This window comes from Geotrypetes seraphini, chromosome 10, assembly GCF_902459505.1.
Source record: "Geotrypetes seraphini chromosome 10, aGeoSer1.1, whole genome shotgun sequence".
Taxonomy (NCBI): domain Eukaryota; kingdom Metazoa; phylum Chordata; class Amphibia; order Gymnophiona; family Dermophiidae; genus Geotrypetes; species Geotrypetes seraphini.
Window position 1 is genome coordinate 31,509,177 of NC_047093.1, and position 17,513 is coordinate 31,526,689.

At 44.8% G+C, this 17,513-nt stretch overlaps 1 protein-coding gene across 9 annotated transcripts in view; it reads right to left on the reverse strand.

Annotated features, from left to right (window-relative positions):
• The window catches only part of RNF157 (ring finger protein 157), a 158,359-nt gene that overhangs the window by 55,918 nt on the left and 84,928 nt on the right, over positions 1-17,513 (reverse strand). For all 9 annotated transcript variants that reach the window (XR_004540799.1, XR_004540800.1, XM_033960240.1 and 6 more), the window contains exons 3-7: positions 16,601-16,689; positions 13,601-13,747; positions 11,815-11,932; positions 8,500-8,566; positions 2,582-2,625 (exon numbers count right to left, since the gene is read on the reverse strand). Coding sequence is in view for 7 of the 9 variants with exons in the window: in XM_033960240.1 (XP_033816131.1) it covers positions 2,582-2,625; positions 8,500-8,566; positions 11,815-11,932; positions 13,601-13,747; positions 16,601-16,689 (465 nt within the window). In the remaining 2 variants the exon portion in view is untranslated. The remainder of the gene's footprint in view (positions 1-2,581; positions 2,626-8,499; positions 8,567-11,814; positions 11,933-13,600; positions 13,748-16,600; positions 16,690-17,513) is intronic.

Sequence of the window (17,513 nt, forward strand, 5' to 3'; positions counted from 1 at the left end):
GGGAAATTTGCAAAAAAAAAAACCAAAAAAACCCCAACCCTGAAAATTCTGCATTTTTTATTTGCAATTTTCTTATGCAGAATTTCCCCCATTGTGAGGGATGGCATCTCCCCCTAGGATGAAATACCCTCCCCTCCATCACCATCACAGCAGTTTTTCATGCGCCTTCCTAGAGACCTACACCCCAATCCCATGGCACACACACACAGACACCTCATCCACCTGTTCCAGCCCCCCTCTATTCCATCCACCTTTTCCAGTCTCCTCCCTGCAAACACACACCAGCCGCCTTTTTCCAGAACCCTACCAAATGCTTCATCCACATTATTTTTCTTAACACAGCACCCCCCCCCCAAAGGAAGCATATCAAGCTACTTCCTGTTCCTCTGCAGTCCCAGGCACAACTGTTCCTTTGAGCCACGTGGGCCTCCATATGGCTGTGTGATAGGAGTCGCAAGGGATCAAGGTGGCAGAGGAATAGGAAGCAGCTTAATGGGCTGCTGGAGAGCAAATCTTTGTGCCACATTGAAGCCAGTGAGTGTGCAGAGGGGCAGCTGAAAGAAGGCTTCACAGAATTATGTGCAGTCTGCGGAGGCGGGGAATTCTGCACCCTAGTAAATTTTGCACTGCACTGCAGCACAGAATCCCTCCAGGAGTAATTTCGCCTTGTTGCATCTCCAAAATACTTGCTGAACCTCTTATTTACTTCCGGTTATACCTAACCACTCTTGGCTCACTAATGTAATTGAAAGCATTTTCTGTAACATCACTGTCTGTGCACAGTCTCTTCCTCTGTAAACCACTCTGAACTGCTTGTGGTATTGCGGTATACAAAAATAAAGTTATTATTATTATTAATTTATACCTGTAGAGAAGTACAAGTGCACATGCAGTCGTGCAATTTTATCTAAGTCCTTTTCCATGTGCAAAGCAGGTTTTACACGTGAGAAAAGCTTGTGGATATAGGTGACTGAGTAAGGTCTTGGTAATGGAAAGGACATGCCTTTTCCCAGTGAAGATTTCATAACACGGGCAACATCCAATAAATTAGCTTTATCAATCCAAAATACCTAGACCTTTTCAATGCTTCAACCTCCCTGTGAAAGTCCACTGCTTTTCAGTCAGCTACACTTTCAAAATTGTGTGAGCAGATAACATATCTTTTTTGATCATTAGTGTGAAGGGGAAGGGGGGCACCTGCACAGATTTCAGCCCACTTCCTGTCAGTTCTCTTTCCAGACCAGTCTAAACTAAACTAAACCTTAAGCTTATACACCGCATCTTCTCTATAAAGATAGAGCTCGGCACGGTTTACAAAAAATTTGAAGAAAGGAAAATATAATAAGAATTAGTGATTATATAGAGAGCAGCGGAATTTACATTTTTTGAAATAATTGGAAAGAGCCCAAGTTAGGCAGCTGGACAGGAAAATTATTCCAAAGCTCAGTAATTTTAAAGTAAAGAGATTTCCCTAATTTTCCAATATAGATAACGCCTTTTAACGAGGGAAAAGATAATTTAAGCTTTTGGAGAGATCTGGTAATATCAGGTCTCACAGAATTCCAAGATGGAGGAATTAAAGGAGGAAAATGCCATGCAAGATCTTAAATGTTAGGCAGGCACATTTAAAGTAGGATCCACTTAGTCCATTTCAGCGGCACGAGCAGCAGCGCGATTTGGCTGCTTCTCGGCGGGAGCCAGTTAAGGAAGCCGCTCAGCGCCAAGAAGCAGCCAAATCGTGCTGCTGCTCGTGCCGTTGATTTGGACTAGGTGGATCCGCGCAGCCAGTTAGCATTGGGGCAGGAGTTCAGAAAGCTTGCTCCTGCCCGCTGCTCCTCCACCAGATCGGCAGAGGTAGGAAGATAGGGCAGGGATGGAGAACAGAGGGCAGAGCCTGGAGGGAGAGTGCAGAGCCTGACAGGGGAGGGGAGGATGGAAGGGTGCTGGGTGCAGAGCCTGATAGGGGAGGGGAGGATGGAAGGGTGCTGGGTGCAGAGCCTGATAGGGGAGGGGAGGATGGAAGGATGCTGAGTGCAGAGCCTGACAAGGGAGGGGAGGATGGAAGGATGCTGGGTGCAGAGCCTGACAAGGGAGGGGAGGATGGAAGGATGTAAGGGTGCTGGGCGCAGAGCCTGACAGGGGAGGGGGAGGATGGAAGGGTGCTGGGCGCAGAGCCTGACAGGGGAGGGGGAGGATGGAAGGGTGCTGGGCGCAGAGCCTGACAGAGGAGGGGAGGACGGAAGGGGGATGGGGTGCAGAGCCTGACGGGGCAGGACACTTGAATATTAAGCTGCCCGACATATTCGAGTCAACCATTTTTCCTCCTTTTGGGGGGGAAAGGGGGTCTCAACATATTTGGATCGACTTATATTCGAGTATATAAGGTAAACAGATCGACTTTTTTAAAGATGGAACTACATCTCACCCCAGGAATGTGGGTACAAAACTTGCAGTGGAGTTGCAGCTAACAGGCTACTGAAAAACTGTTCACCCCCATATTGTGTGTGTTTTGGGGAGTTCTTTAGCTACACAGATGCCACTAAATAAGATAGAGAGAACTGGACGAACGATCACGACTTACTTTCTCAAAGGTAGCCAGTAGCACATGGGAGTGACCAGTGTGTTCTGTGAGACACAAAGAAAAAAAAAAAGCACCAATGTGTTAATATGCTTGAACATTAAAACATGGCTGTATATCCTATACATGCTAAAAAAAAACAAAAACAAATCACCACTTCCAGTTCATCAGAGAACAGTTATCAAAGGACACCTGCATAAGCCCAAAAAAACCTTTACTGATACTAGAAGGGAAGAGAATTAGGGAAATAATTTTTGGATAAGAACATAAGTGTTACTATACCGTATAGACTGAAGGTCCATCAAGCTCAGAATCCTATCTCTAACAGCGGCCAAGTACTTGGCAAGAGTAATACAGATTTTATGCTGCTTATGTTAGGAATAAGCAGTGGATTTCTCCAAATCCATCTTAATAATGGCTTATGGACTTTTCTTGTAGGAAAACTGTCCCAAAATATTTGAAACCTTGCTAAGCTAACAGCTTTCACCACATTCTTTGGCAACATTGCACATTGAGTGAAGAAATATTTTTGCTGGTTTGTTTTAAATCTACTACTTAGTAGCTTCATTGCATGCCCCCTAGTCCTAGTATTTTTGGAAAGGTTAAACAAGCCATTCACATCTAGCTTGGATCTAGCTCAGGGGTGCACAGTTCGGGTTTTCAGGATTTCCCCAGTGAATTTGCATGAGATCTATTTGCCTGCACTGTTTCCATTGTATGCATAATGATCTCGCACATATTCATTTGGGAAATCCTGAAAACCTGGCCTGGCGAGGACCAAAGTTGGACACCCCCTGAGCTAGCTCATACCTTTATTTCCCCACTAGTAACTCAAGGTGAGTCACATTCAGGTACTGTAGTTATTTCACTGTGTAAATCAAGACAAAGGGGGGGTTAAGTGACCTAACCAAGATTACAGGGAGTTGTAATGGGATTTGAAACCTGGCTTCTCTGGTTCTCAGCCTGCTGCTGTATTAGGCTGCTCCTCAATTAACAAAAGCTATATTTCCATGTCCTATCGACCTCCAAATTACTAGGCACAAACATGGAAATAAACTTATGAAAACAAGCCAACATGGCTTCTGCAAGGGAAGATCATGCCTGACGAACTTATTGCACTTCTTTGAAGGAATTAATAAACGGATTGACAAAGGGGACCCCATAGACAATGTATACTTAGACTTCCAAAAAGCCTTTGACAAGGTACGCCATGAACGCCTACTTCGGAATAGAGAGCTGCACGGGAACGGGAACGACGGGGATCCCACGGGTTCCCCTTTCGGGTCACGGAGATCCCATGGGGACGCCCCCTAGGGTTGCAGGGATCCTGTGGGGACGCCCCCTAGGTTTGCGGAGATCCGGTGGGGAACGCCCCCTAGGGTCACGGGGATCCGGTGGGGACACCCCTCATGCTCTCGGGGATCCTGTGGGGTTCAATGCGAGGCTCATCTGATTTTCCTACCTGCCCTACTGCGAGGCTCGTCTTCCATTTCATGCCTGCCCTGCTGCAGCACACATAGCCAATCGGAAGTCTTCCCCAATGTCTGCACTGACGTCAGAGGGAGGGCTCAAGCAAAGCCCTCCCTTCCTCCGACGTCAGCGCTGACATCGGGAAGACTTCCGGTTGGCTGTGTACGGCAGGGCAGGTAGGGAAAAGGCAGTGGCATACCAAAGGGGGGGGGCGGTCCACCCCGGGTGCAGCCATGGGGTGGGGTGCACAGCCGGCCAGGTCCCCTTACCTTTGTGGCGCTTCCCCCGACCAACTGACAACAGTCCCGGCCGACAAACCTCCCTGCCCTGTAGTCACAAATCTAAATTACCTTCTTACAGCAGCTTCAATACTCCAGCTGCTGTAAGAAGGTAATTTAGATTCGCGGCTACAGGGCAGGGAGGTTTGTCGGACCGGGCCTGTTCTGTTGTCGGTCGGGTGGGGAAGCACCACAAAGGTAAGGGGCAGGGAGGGAGAAAGGGAGGAAAGGTGGAGTGGAGAAGGAAAGACGCTTAAGGGAAATGGGTAAAACTGAGGGGAGAGAAGGACGCTGAAAGCACTGGGGAAGACAAAGGGGTGGAGAAGGACGCTGAAAGGACATAGGGAAGATGGAACAGGGGGAGAAGGACGCTGAAAGCACATGGGGAAGACAAAGGGGTAGAGAAGGACGCCGAAAGGACATGGGGAAGATGGAGGGGGAGAAGGACGCTGAAAAGACATGGGGAAGACGGAGGGGGGAAGAAGGACACTGAAAGGACAGGGGGAAGACGGGGGGAGAAGAAGGACGCTGTAAGGACATGGGGAAGACAGAGGGGGGAGAAGGACACTGAAAGGACATGGGGAAGACGGAGGGGGAGAAGGACGCTGAAAGGACATGGGGAAGACAGAGGGGGGAGAAGGTCACTGAAAGCACAAGGGGAAGACAGAGGGGGAGAAGGACACTGATAGCACATGGGGAAGACAGAGGGGGAGAAGGACACTGAAAGCACATGGGGAAGACGGGGGGAGAAGGACACTGAAAGCACATGGGGAAGATGGGGGGAGAAGGAAGCTGAAAGGAAATGGGGAAGAGAGAGTGGGAGAAGACGCTGGCAGGGAAGAAGACAGAGATGCCAGACTATGGGGGGAGCGGAGGGAAGAAGATGGGTGCCAGACCAATTTGGAAGGGGGGGGGAGAAAGGAAGAGGCACAGTAACAGAGCAAATGGAAGACGCAGAGAGAAGAGAGACAGTGGATGGAAGGAATTGAATGAAAACATGAGGAAAGCAGAAACCAGGCAACAAAGGTAGGAAAAAAATTTTTTTTTTTGTTTTGCTTCAGGATAAAGTAGTATATTAGTTGTGTTGATAAAAATTTATAAACATTAGACTAGAGGATCTGGTAGAAACCTGTTTACAAAGTATGTATTCTTCCCAATTAATATTTCCAAATTAATAAAGTCTTTTTGCTTATTTTTAAATGGGTTTCTACCAGAGCCTTTAATTCAGTACCATAATTAACTGAAATAACTATTTCTGAAGTTTATAGGGATGGGCGGGGACGTAGGGGATTCCTCGCGGGGACAGAGGGGATTCCTCGCGGGAACGGGTGGGGACGGAGGGATTTCTCGCAGGGACGGGTGGGAATCCTCACGGGGACGGGTAGGGACGGGTGGGACTTTGGCGGGGACGGGTGGGATTTCTCTCCCCGCGCAACTCTCTACTTCGGAAACTAAACAACCATGGGGTGGAAGGAGACATACACAGATGGATAAGGAATTGGTTGGCAGGCAGAAAACAGAGGGTAGGAGTGAAGGGCCACTACTCGGACTGGAGGAAGGTCACGAGTGGTGTTTCGCAGGGGTCGGTGCTCGGACCGCTGCTATTCAATGTATTTATAAATGATCTAGATACGGGGACGAAGAGCGAAGTAATAAAATTCGCAGATGACACCAAGCTATTCAATGGGGCTAGGACTAAAGAGGACTGCGAAGATTTACAAAGGGACCTAAACAAACTAGGGGAGTGGGCGACGAGATAGCAGATGAAGTTCAATGTAGAGAAATGCAAAGTGTTACACGTAGGAAACAGAAACCCGAGGTACAGCTACACAATGGGAAGGCTATTATTGAGTGAGAGTTCCCAAGAAAGGATCTTGGGGGTAATAGTGGACATGACAATGAAGCCATCGGCACAATGCGCAGGGGCTGCTAAGAAAGTAAATAGAATGCTAGGAATAATCAAGAAGGGTATTACAAGCAGAACGAAAGAAGTTATCCTGCCGTTGTATCGGGCGATGGTGCGCCCGCATCTGGAGTACTGCGTCCAATATTGGTCGCCGTACCTAAAGAAGGATATGGCGATACTCGAGAGGGTTCAGAAGACAACGATGTGTTTGATAAAAGGTATGGAAAACCTTTCATACGCTGAAAGATTAGAGACTGGGGCTTTTTTCGCTGGAGAAGCGGAGACTTAGAGGGGATATGATAGAGACTTATAAGATCACAAAGGGCATAGAGAAAGTGGAGAGGGACAGATTCTTCAAACTTTCGACAACTACAAGAACGAGAGGGCATTCCGAAAAATTAAAAGGAGACAGATTCAGAACCAATGCTAGGAAGTTCTTCTTCACCCAATGGGTGGTGGACACATGGAACGTGCTTCCAGAGGGAATGATAGGACAGGGTATGGTATTGGAGTTCAAGAAGGGATTGGACAATTTTCTGAAGGAAAAGGGGATAGAAGGGTATAGATAGAGGGATAGTATACAGGTCCTGGACCTGATGGGCTGCCGCGTGAGCGGACTACTGGGCATGATGGACCTAAGGTCTGACACAGCAGAGGCACGGCTTATGTTCTTAATACAAGAAGAAGCAGTTTTGGAGTCCTGTACACCACCTTCCTTTCCAAAGTAAGATGGATTTCAGGCTACTGCATGGCCACTCAACCAGTATAAGCTAGCAAACAACACCTGGAACTGGAGGTAGGTAAGAGTCAAGTTAACATGGGACAAACCGAAGGTCCATCAAGTTTCCAACAGTGGCCAACCTAGGTCCCAAGTACCTAGCTAGATCCCAAATAGTAAAACAGATTTTATGCTGCTTATCCTAGGAATAAGCAGTGGATTTCCTCAAGTTCATCTCAATAATGGCCTATGGACTTCTCTTTTAGGAAATTATCTAAGCCTTTTTTAAACCCTGCTAAGCTGATTTCACCACATTCTCTGGCAATGAATTCCAGAGTTTAATTACACGTTGTGTGAAGAAATATTTTCTCCGGTTTGTTTTAAATCTACTATTTAGTAGCTTCATCGCATGCCCCCTAATCCTAGTATTTTTGGAAAGAGTTTTAAAAAATATGAATGCAGGACTGAACCACTGTGGCGATACTTCCAAAACCTGCTCTGGGACAGTGTGCACATTCTCTTAGGAAACAGCCCTCCTCCCAACCCTGATATGCAGTTTCTCCATGAAAATGAAGGCAGGTGGAGGAATAGGACCTCTTTCAGGTACGTGCAAACATACTGTAGTGGCAAAAAAAAAAAAAAAAAAAGGTGTGTGTAGGGATATGAAAATACAATCCTTACATAAGTTCTCCCTTTCCTGACCTAATCCTGCCCCTTTTTGCCATGGGTAAAATACCTATATTGAAAATCGCTCTGCAGTGGGGGTATAATCTTCAAACTCTCTAACTGCACAAGTCAAAACGCTATTTTACCACAGAAAATGACTGAATGGCCCTCCCTGCAATTCAGTACTCCAATAACCTTACGTGCTACCAGAGAAGCATGAAAATTTACGCTGCATGAAGAAAATATGCTTTGTATATTGACTTACAGTTGGGTAAACCGAGGCACAGAAGAGAATAAATGATGATTATAGGATTTGTAGAAATCCTAAACCAACACACTGTTACAGCAAATTATATTTATATAACTGCTTCAGTTGCATAACGGAAAGATAGAATATCAAGAATGTTAAAAAGAGATGCAATAAGACCTTGCTCCAGAGAGTTTTTAAAATCAAGTAGGCTCCTTCAACACTGAGAGAGGCTAATAGATTTTCAATCCATTTGACCTTCTCATGACCTGGCCAGAGTCACATAGAGATTCCATGGTCAAGGGCATTTGAACATGGATCCCAGGAGCTCTCTTAAAACCACAGCTTCATACTTTAACCACCTCAGGGCTTTTTTTTGAAACTCAACAGTTCTGAATTGCAATAGAACCAAAGTCGGCAAATTAAAAATGCATTTTATCCTAAATAGAAGCAATGCATCTCATGAACACTTACTGTGTACGTGTTAAAAACTAGACCTAGCAGAGTGTCCTGAAGATCGAATTTGGAAAACATTGTACAAGGACCATGCCTCCTTCCCACTGGACAGGAAGAAAGGGACAATGTTTGCTCACCTGGAGAGAAAATATTTTAAACCAGAAATTTTGCTGCTCTTACCATCTCCCTCCTCTACTACAGCGTGGACCACCATGGGGTAAACTTCCCTGTCCAGGTCAAAGGTCATCTATAAGAAGAGCAAAAATGCAAGTGAAGGCAATGGAAGTCAAGGTAAAAATGTCAGTTATTTAAGAGATAATATTTACAGCCTTTCCTTTACACTTGGTGAGTGGATCGTGTTTACTTTGGATTTTTCATAAAAAGTAGAAAACAGTCCAGTGCACCAAGGCCCAGATGCACTAAAGCCAGAGATTGTCGCTAAACCTGCTTTGACAGCTTTAGCGATGATCATATTTGCTGACCCGATGCCCAAAACGGCTCATAGCATGTTTCCACACACACCACCTGTGGACCAAAATACTATTATAGAATATTACAATAAGCTGAAACTGATGCACTTAAATTTAAGTGTGAAACAGGTATGTCAAGTAACTGTCAGGCATACATAACCATTCACACCTACACTTCTCCCTCCAAATTCGTGGGTTTAGAACTCGCGATTTCAGTTATTTGCGAGTTTCTAAACCCTGACCCAACCCCACCTCCCGGGCCTCTCCATTGTACCTGGTGGCCTAGTGGTGAAGTGGGGCAGGAGCGATCTTCCTATGCTCCTGCCCCATGTGGAGCTGTCAACAAAAATGGCTGCTGCGAGTTCCCATGGTCTTGCGAGACTACAGCGGGAACTCATGGCAGTTATTCTTGTTGACGACTCTGTAAGGGGCAAGAGCTTAGGAAGATCGATCCTGCCTCACTTCACTGCTAGACTACCAGGTAAGGTGTGGAGAGGTCTGGGAAGCAAGAGGGTGGCAGGGGTGGATCAGAGTTGGCTCTAAAAGTCGTAATTTTTCCATATTTGCATGCCAGCTCCGCCACTAACCCCTGTGAATATTGATGGAGAAGTGTAATATGACTTTAGTGAGCAGCTCACAGTAAATTCTAGAACAGCGCTTTAGATTTTTTGAGCTTTAATATATGCAAAATGATGCCTAACTTTGCGTGCCCTGTTACAGAATTAGGGGGTGTATGGTTTACATAAAACTAATCAAATGTAAACCTGGGGGAAAATGGAGGTGAAGCTGGGGAGAGAAGCTTGAGTCCTCCCAACAAAAAAGGTGTTTCACTCAGTAGCATAGTAAGGGAAGGGGGAGGGGAGGGGCAGGGGATGCAAACCACCCCAGGTGCTGGCTTGACAGGGTGCCAGCGCCTCTCCTCTTCTTCCCCCCCCACTTGACCCTCATCGCCGTTCTGTCTCTCCCCCCCCTGCTTTACAACTTCACCGGCAACAAGCAGGCTGTCCTATGTGCTGCTCACAATGGCCTTGGTCTTCCTTTGACGTCACTTCCTGTGTGCAGGGCCAGGAAGTGATGTCAGAACGAAGCCTCAGGCTATTCTAGCCCTCTTGCTGCTGGCAAAGGTGGGAAAGAAGTACAAGGGGAAGGTACGATGTGGTAATTTTGGGGCAGTGAGGAAGAGAACATGGGGGCATACGGAGTGGTGATGCCGGGAGCCTCCATCCCAGGTGCCAACTTTCTTCACTATGTCAGTGGTTCCACTGCCCCTGAGAAGGGGAGGTTAGATAGGAGGGGTTGAGAGGAGGGAAGAGAGAAGACATGCTGCTGGGCAGGGAGGAGGGAAGAGGGTGCCAAAAACCCTACCACTATTCCTGTGATAATAGGCCACTTAAAACAGTCATGGGGACAAAATTTAAGTATTGGCAAAAGTCCCACGAGTGCAAATTATTTTGCTCAGTGTCAAGTTTGGCATGTTTTTGCAAAAAAGGTTTAACATTTGAAAACTTTGCAAAGAAACACATGTATGTGATTTTTAAAAATATCATTTCTATTCAAACAGCAGTAGAAATTGTGTCCTATTTACATATGAAATATTACAGTTTGGGGGAAAAGTAGAATGAATCCCATTGCAAAAGGGGCTTATAATAATTTTGAGAAGAATAGGTAGATAAAAATCTTCCATTATATCCCCCCTTTTACAAAATCGTAGCAACAGTTTTGTAAAGGGGGGGGGAGAAAGTTAGTATCATGGATTTTACAATGGAAGCTTGTCATTGCTTAAAGTGTTACAGCTGAAATAGAGAATGACACGGGGACAAATTTGTCCTAGCAGGAATTGCCCTGTCCCATCTCCGTGAGTTTTGTCCCTGTCCCATTCCTGTAAACCAGGGATCTCAAAGTCCCTCCTTGAGGGCCGCAATCCAGTCGGGTTTTCAGGATTTCCCCAATGAATATGCATTGAAAGCAGTGCATGCACATGGATCTCATGCATATTCATTGGGGAAATCTTGAAAACTCGACTGGATTGCGGCCCTCGAGGAGGGACTTTGAGACCCCTGCTGTAAACTATGCCTTAACCGCACAAGCCTCGGACACTTATGATTTTAAAGTGTTTGAGGCTTGTGCAGATGAGAACAGAGCTTAGGCATTGGTGGAATGAGGCATTATGACATCACAATCTGAGCTCTAGAATGTTGCTACTTAGGATTTTAAAGTGTTTGAGGCTTGTGCAGATGAGGACAGAGCTTAGGCATTGGTGGAATGAGGCATTATGACATCACAATCTGAGCTCTAGAATGTTGCTACTTAGGATTTTAAAGTGTTTGAGGCTTGTGCAGATGAGGACAGAGCTTAGGCATTGGTGGAATGAGGCATTATGACATCACAATCTGAGCTCTAGAATGTTGCTACTTATGATTTTAAAGTGTCTGAGGCTTGTGTAGATGAGGACAGAGCTTGCAAGAATGGGGCAGGGACAGGAAAAGAATTTGCGGGGATGGGAAAATGAGTTCTCACAGGGACAGGGAAAAATTTGTCCCCGTGTCATTCTCTAAGCTGAAATAGTGAAGAAAATAGATAGACAAGTCATTCATCATGAAAATGGCCACAAGCTCCCACAACAGTGACATCACCAGATAGAATGCTGATGTTTCACCGAGGCAATCACAGCTGCAGCATGTTTTTTGTGCTTTCCCAGAATAAACTTAATGTATGTCCTCTCACAAACAAATGGAGGAAAAGTCCATAGTCCAAAGTCCATAGTCTGTTATTGAGAAAGACATGGAACAAGCCATTGCTTGCTCTGGATCAGTAGCATGGATTGTTACTACTCTTTGGGTTTTGGCCAGGTACTAGTGACCTGGATTGGCCACCGTGAGAACAGGCTACTGGGCTTGATGGACCGTTGGCCTGACCCAGTAAGACTATTCTTCCCTGCAGAAATAAGGCATGCTATCGGTATTAGCACATGTTAAACGTGTCCGTAAACAACCCCTTAATTGATTTCAGAGGTGTTCTCATTTACCTCATCCTCCAGCCATTCCGAGGGGTCTACAACATGGGACGGGAGGCAAAACTGCTGGCAGACTCCTTGCTTGTAGTGAACAGTTTCAGACCGGAGGCTGCGGTCTTTCGGGACGTAACTGCCAATCATGCAGAACAGGGTCAGTCCTTTGGCATATCATTTCGAATGCATGCATATTTGAGTTTTCTTCTATTTCCAATTGTTTTTCCACACATAACCCAATTTGGTTTTTGCACACACACACATACATTTCATTTTTGACAGAATCTGTTAAACTGTTTACTGTGCAACAAAACAAAGGAGAAAGTCCAACTTTGTCTGCAGAAAAAACCAAGCAGGAGAAACAAACAAAACTGCAGACTGTGTACAAGATGCAGGCAAAAATTTATTGTACCAAAATTAAAATGCAAATAAGTAAAATGATCCTCCCAAACTCTTAAACTATCTTTCCCTTCCACAAAAGGCATCTCGCATGCAGGCAAACTAGGGTCATCCCTCCCCTTTAGAATCACTGAGCTCTGGAATAACCTTACCTCCCCGCTCCGAACCTCAAGCTCCCTCCAACTCTTCCGTAAACACCTAAAAACCTGGCTATTCTCAAAACTGTAACACTTCCCTCTCTTTGGCCTCTCCCACCCATCCCCACTCTCTTACACCTAATCCTTAAACCCTCCACTGGAGTTCCTTTCTCATCCTAAATCCTGTAAACCGTGCCGAGCTCTGTGTCTACGGAGATGGTGCGGTATATAAACCTAAGGTTTAGTTTAGTTTAGTAAAATAAAACCTTTTTACCAATCAAGGGACCCGACATGGTCCGTGTTTCTGACAAACCTTCGTCAGGGGTCCATGGTGAAAAAGGTTGGGACATACCATAAAAAAATGAAGATAAGTAACAAAGTGCCTGTATATTGTGTTCGCCGAGGATCGCTGCAAAAAGTAAAGCGTCTCAAGGAAGCAGTAAAAAGAGGCGATCCTCGGCGAACACAATATACAGGCACTTTGTTACTTATCTTCATTTTTTTATGGTATGTCCCAACCTTTTTCACCATGGACCCCTGACGAAGGTTTGTCCCAAACACGGACCGTGTCGGGCCCCTTGATTGATAAAAGGGTTTTATTTTACTTATTTGCATTTTAATTTTGGTACAATAAATTTTTGCCTACATCTTGTACACAGTCTGCAGTTTTGTCTGTTTGAACTGTTTACTGTAACATTCAATTATGAATGTACCACATCTGTTACAACGCAAACTGGTCTTGTCTTGTTTATGTACGAGTCAAAAGGTTAACTTCGCTCAGTCATTAAAGAAAAGATGAAAACAAGATTCCCACGGGTAAGACAAGAGGAACACAGTGGTGCTAGTATGATACTCCCAGTTTGAACATTCACTTTACATGCCCCTCACTCGAGGACAAATGGAACATAGGTGGGATAACAAGCATCGGATGTGAAAGCAGGGGATTCACGTACTTTTTTTTTTTTTTTAAAGTTCTAACATGCAAAAACCAGCAATAACCTCCTGAATAATTAAAAAATGCTCACTTGTTTACATTTTATTTTTTTATAATAAATTACTTCCATGCTGTGCAATTTGGAAGTTTTTTTGTGTGCTGGATGTAAAGTATTTCAGATAAAGACTATATCGTGCCCTGGGCTCAAGGAAAACTCCGTGCATGCCAAGTGAGCAAATCATTTTTTTCCCCAGAAATAAAATCTGGGATGATTATATATTTTGGGTGTAACGTGCTTCTCATCTTCAGCTCCCTAAAGACCTTTTTCCCTTACCTTGCTACCCCATTCTGGAAGTCCTCAGAGGCTTGATAATAAATAGTAATCGCCACACGAGCATCGGTGTCGAACGTGAACTCCACATTGTAAGACACCTTTGCCTTACTGACCTCTTGCCCAGGGCTCTTCACTTCCTCGGCACATCTGACAAGTGAAAAATAAATTACACACACTGCTCAGAAGCTCAGCTACTCGGTCGCAAAACTCAAGAAACCACATCTTCCCTGATTGTAGGCAACTCGTATTGGTCACAGTCTCCAATATTATAAAGCTCCATCCCTAGCTTTAAAAGTTTGGCAAGGATTTGACCCACAATTTTTGGAGTTTGGACGTTATCACTTTATGCACCTGATCAGCGGGTAGTAAGGAAGGGGGGAGGAAAGCTGTCTTAGCAGTGGTAAACCCAGAAGCAGCACAGCATATTTCTCTCCCCCACCCTGGTGATGGGGGAAGGGTTTCTTAAATGCCTCCACCCCCGGTTACCTCTTAAAATCTTCTGTTCTTAGCTGGGAGCGAGCAGGGACTCCTATCCACTACTTATGTTAGTCCCAAGCCTTCCCTCTAATGTAACTTCCTGTTCACAGAACCAGGAAGTTACATCAGAGAGCAGGCTTAAGTCAGCGAAAGCAATGGGTAGGAGACCTTGCTTGTTGCCAGTAAAGAACAGAAGACTAAGAGGTACTGGGAGGGAGTGCATTTAAAAGACCCCTCTCATTTCCATGGTGGCGGGGAGGGGAAAAGATACCAGGCATCACCTTCCTTGCACCTTATGTCATATACTCCAGTTGCAAGGTGAAAAATTTTTGAATGTTCTGTACAAGAAACTCTATTAAGCTGTCACAACCCTATCCCAAAACCAATCTTTTTCATTCTTCAGAGACACAGGGACGTTAGAACTAGAGGACATGAATAGAGGTTGCAGACAGGAAGACTCGGGGGTCATGTCAGAAAAAGCATAGTTACTTACCATAACAGGTGTTATCCAGGGACAAAATATGCTGCCTGCTTGTCCTGGGATAATACTGTTTTCACAGAGGGTGGTAGATGCATTAATGCCTTTCTGGGAGAGGAAGGTAGACCCCAAAACTGAATGATTTCAAAAATGCGTGGGACAGACACAGGGGATGCTTAAATAGAGGAAAGATGGAAATGCAACATGGTTGTTGAGGTCTTAACCTTGGGGGAAGGACAGTGGGGGGGCCGAGGCCAATGCCGGACAGACTTTTGGGTCTGTGTCCCACATGTGGCGAGATACATAGAAGAGCTGTCAAATCCAGCATGGGGGTGGGGGGAAGGACCCGATGCTGGACAGACTTGTGTACCCCACATGACAAGGGATAGGTGAAGGTTCGACAATCCAGTGTGTTGATCATTTTATTTGACGTTTACAGGGTGCCCACAAAAACGCTCCTTGATTTTAAATGGTTACAAAATCAAGACTTATTGGAAATGACACCTAGAATTTTAATTTTAATCAACCTCTTGAAGTGGAATATCTTAGGCAGAATGGAAGGACTGCGTGTCTTTTTCTACCATCATTTACTGCAGGGCTGCCCAAGTCCGGTCCTCGAGATCTACTGGCAGGCCAGGTTTTCAGGATATCCACAATAAATATGCATGAGAGAGAGATTTGCATACCAAGAGGCAGTGCAGGCAAATCTCTCTCATGCATATTCATTGTGGATATTCTGAAAACCTGGCCTGCCAGTAGCTCTCGAGGACCGGACTTGGGCAGCCCTGATTTACTGTGTTACACAAGTTGTTTTATCCCTGTTCCAGTGCCCACATAAGACAGCAGGTGCAAAACATGCTGGCACTTCTGCCTATGGCCCCGCGTGGTAAATTTCCAAACAGGAAAAATGTCCGGGTGGCAGAGCAAAAGGCCCACATAACTAGCATCAAGGCAAGACTTTCCAAACTGCGCCTTTAGTGGCTAAGAGGGTGGCGCTGCCTGTTTTAGTACGAGAAGAAAACTCTTATTTGGTGAGAAAAGGGTGAAACATGCAAATCCACTCTATAAAATCTTGAACATTCATGCTTCCGGATTCACGAATCATCCCACCATTAAGCAATCACAGAAAGAAAAACAGTGAAGGTGACCAAATAGTGCTGGGATGCTTTTATTCTTCAAATAAAAGACCCAACACAAACATGTTTCGGCCCTATGGCCTGCATCAGGAGCCTTCGTTCTTTCTAGAAGCTGGTTCAAAAGCACGTACCAGCTCGTTCTTCCTACTAAGCTCTGTCAAATCGTGCATTCCGTTGCCCCTACCATTCAGAAAGCCAGGGATAGTGGTGTTATGTTATTGCAGAGAATGCCCCTGCTTGCAAATACATCTAAACCTGTGAAACTGGAGATAAAATGAAGTCGTGCTATTTCATTCAGAAGCGATTTTGCTAATGCATGCTCTTAAAACTGCAGGCAGCACGCTCTTAAATGTCTCTACTCGCTGCTTCCACAGCCAGCAGCAGTGCGCCATGCTGGTGCCTTAAAATGGAAGCAAAGTCATTTTGTGGCAGATGGGAGAGGCTGTTCTGTTGTCAGGTTTGAGTTACTCGGAAAGGGAAGGGCAGGTTTTTTTTTTTATTTTAAAATAAATCAACAAGGGTCAGTATACTTTACTTCAAAAACACTACTAATCCATCCTGAAAAAGAAAACCATGGAGACAGTGCAGGCAAATCTATTTGTGTCATGATGATTTCTATATCTAGACCAGCCTTCTTATATCAAGCAGTTTATGAGGAAAAACAATCATAGATCCAATTCATCATTATTCTCAACCTCAAAAACAGTTAACACATAAAGATAACAGTTATGGATATCCTGGGTGCTCTGCATTCAGTTTCCACATTTTATTCCCATTTAAGATAAAGTGGGGCCAAGAACGCTACACGGGAGAGCATCTGAATGCATTGCAGACCCTAAAAAGCAGACTCCCTAAGTCGACTCCCTGCTGGGCAAAATGTAGAGAGTGAAACAGTATCCGGAGACTCACTTGACTAGCCGCAGCGTATCTTTGCGGATGTTAACAAGGCTTCTCAAAGTCTTCACTGGCTCTTGTGGTGGTGGGGCTGCATATGGAAACTGAAGTGAAATTAAAAAAAACAAAAAACGACGACTGGTTAACATGATCATGTAAGCACTACCAGCACAAACATTTTTGAGCTGAACAACAATTCTAAATCATTTGCAAACTGCTTTTCATACAAATAAAACTAATGTGCTTTATTATCCTGAAGCTGCAAAGATGCAGGGGCAGTCACCACAAAGATGCAGGATTAAAAGAAAAATTAAAAAAAAAAAGAGAAAGAAAATCTGACATCTGCCTTGTATCTCAATCTCCAAGGTGGGAGAAAAAAAAAGAATACTTGCAACTGGATAAATTAAGCTTTGAGTACCTTCCTTCATTTTAATCAGGAAGGGTTGTGGAGGGGATTTGGGGTTTGTTTGGGGTTTTTTGGCCCAACAACCACTTCATGTTCTTTCAGACTTCCATCCGAGTCAGAACCATAGCAAGGGGCTAGCACCAATGACAACTACCCTGGAGATTAATCCCACTACTTGATATCCCCTCCAAATTTATCTCAGACCATGGACTGCAGCGTCAGTTTTGCTTTCCTGCCACTAGGTGTCACTTCATCAATACCAGTATCTACGTACTGTATAATTCCTTCCCCAATGAGGGTGGTGAACCATGCCAGATTTAGACTTGGTGAGGCCTTAAGCTATATAAAGCTTGGAAGTCCCTTGTTAATATATTACACCATATCATATACCCTAGAAACAATACGTAAAAGGAATTTTAAAAAATAAGTTTAGTATACATTGATATATCGATATCATAGATAGATAGGTAGATAGAAAATGCTGACATAATGAACTTGTTTGCAAAATCAGAAAACTGGTAA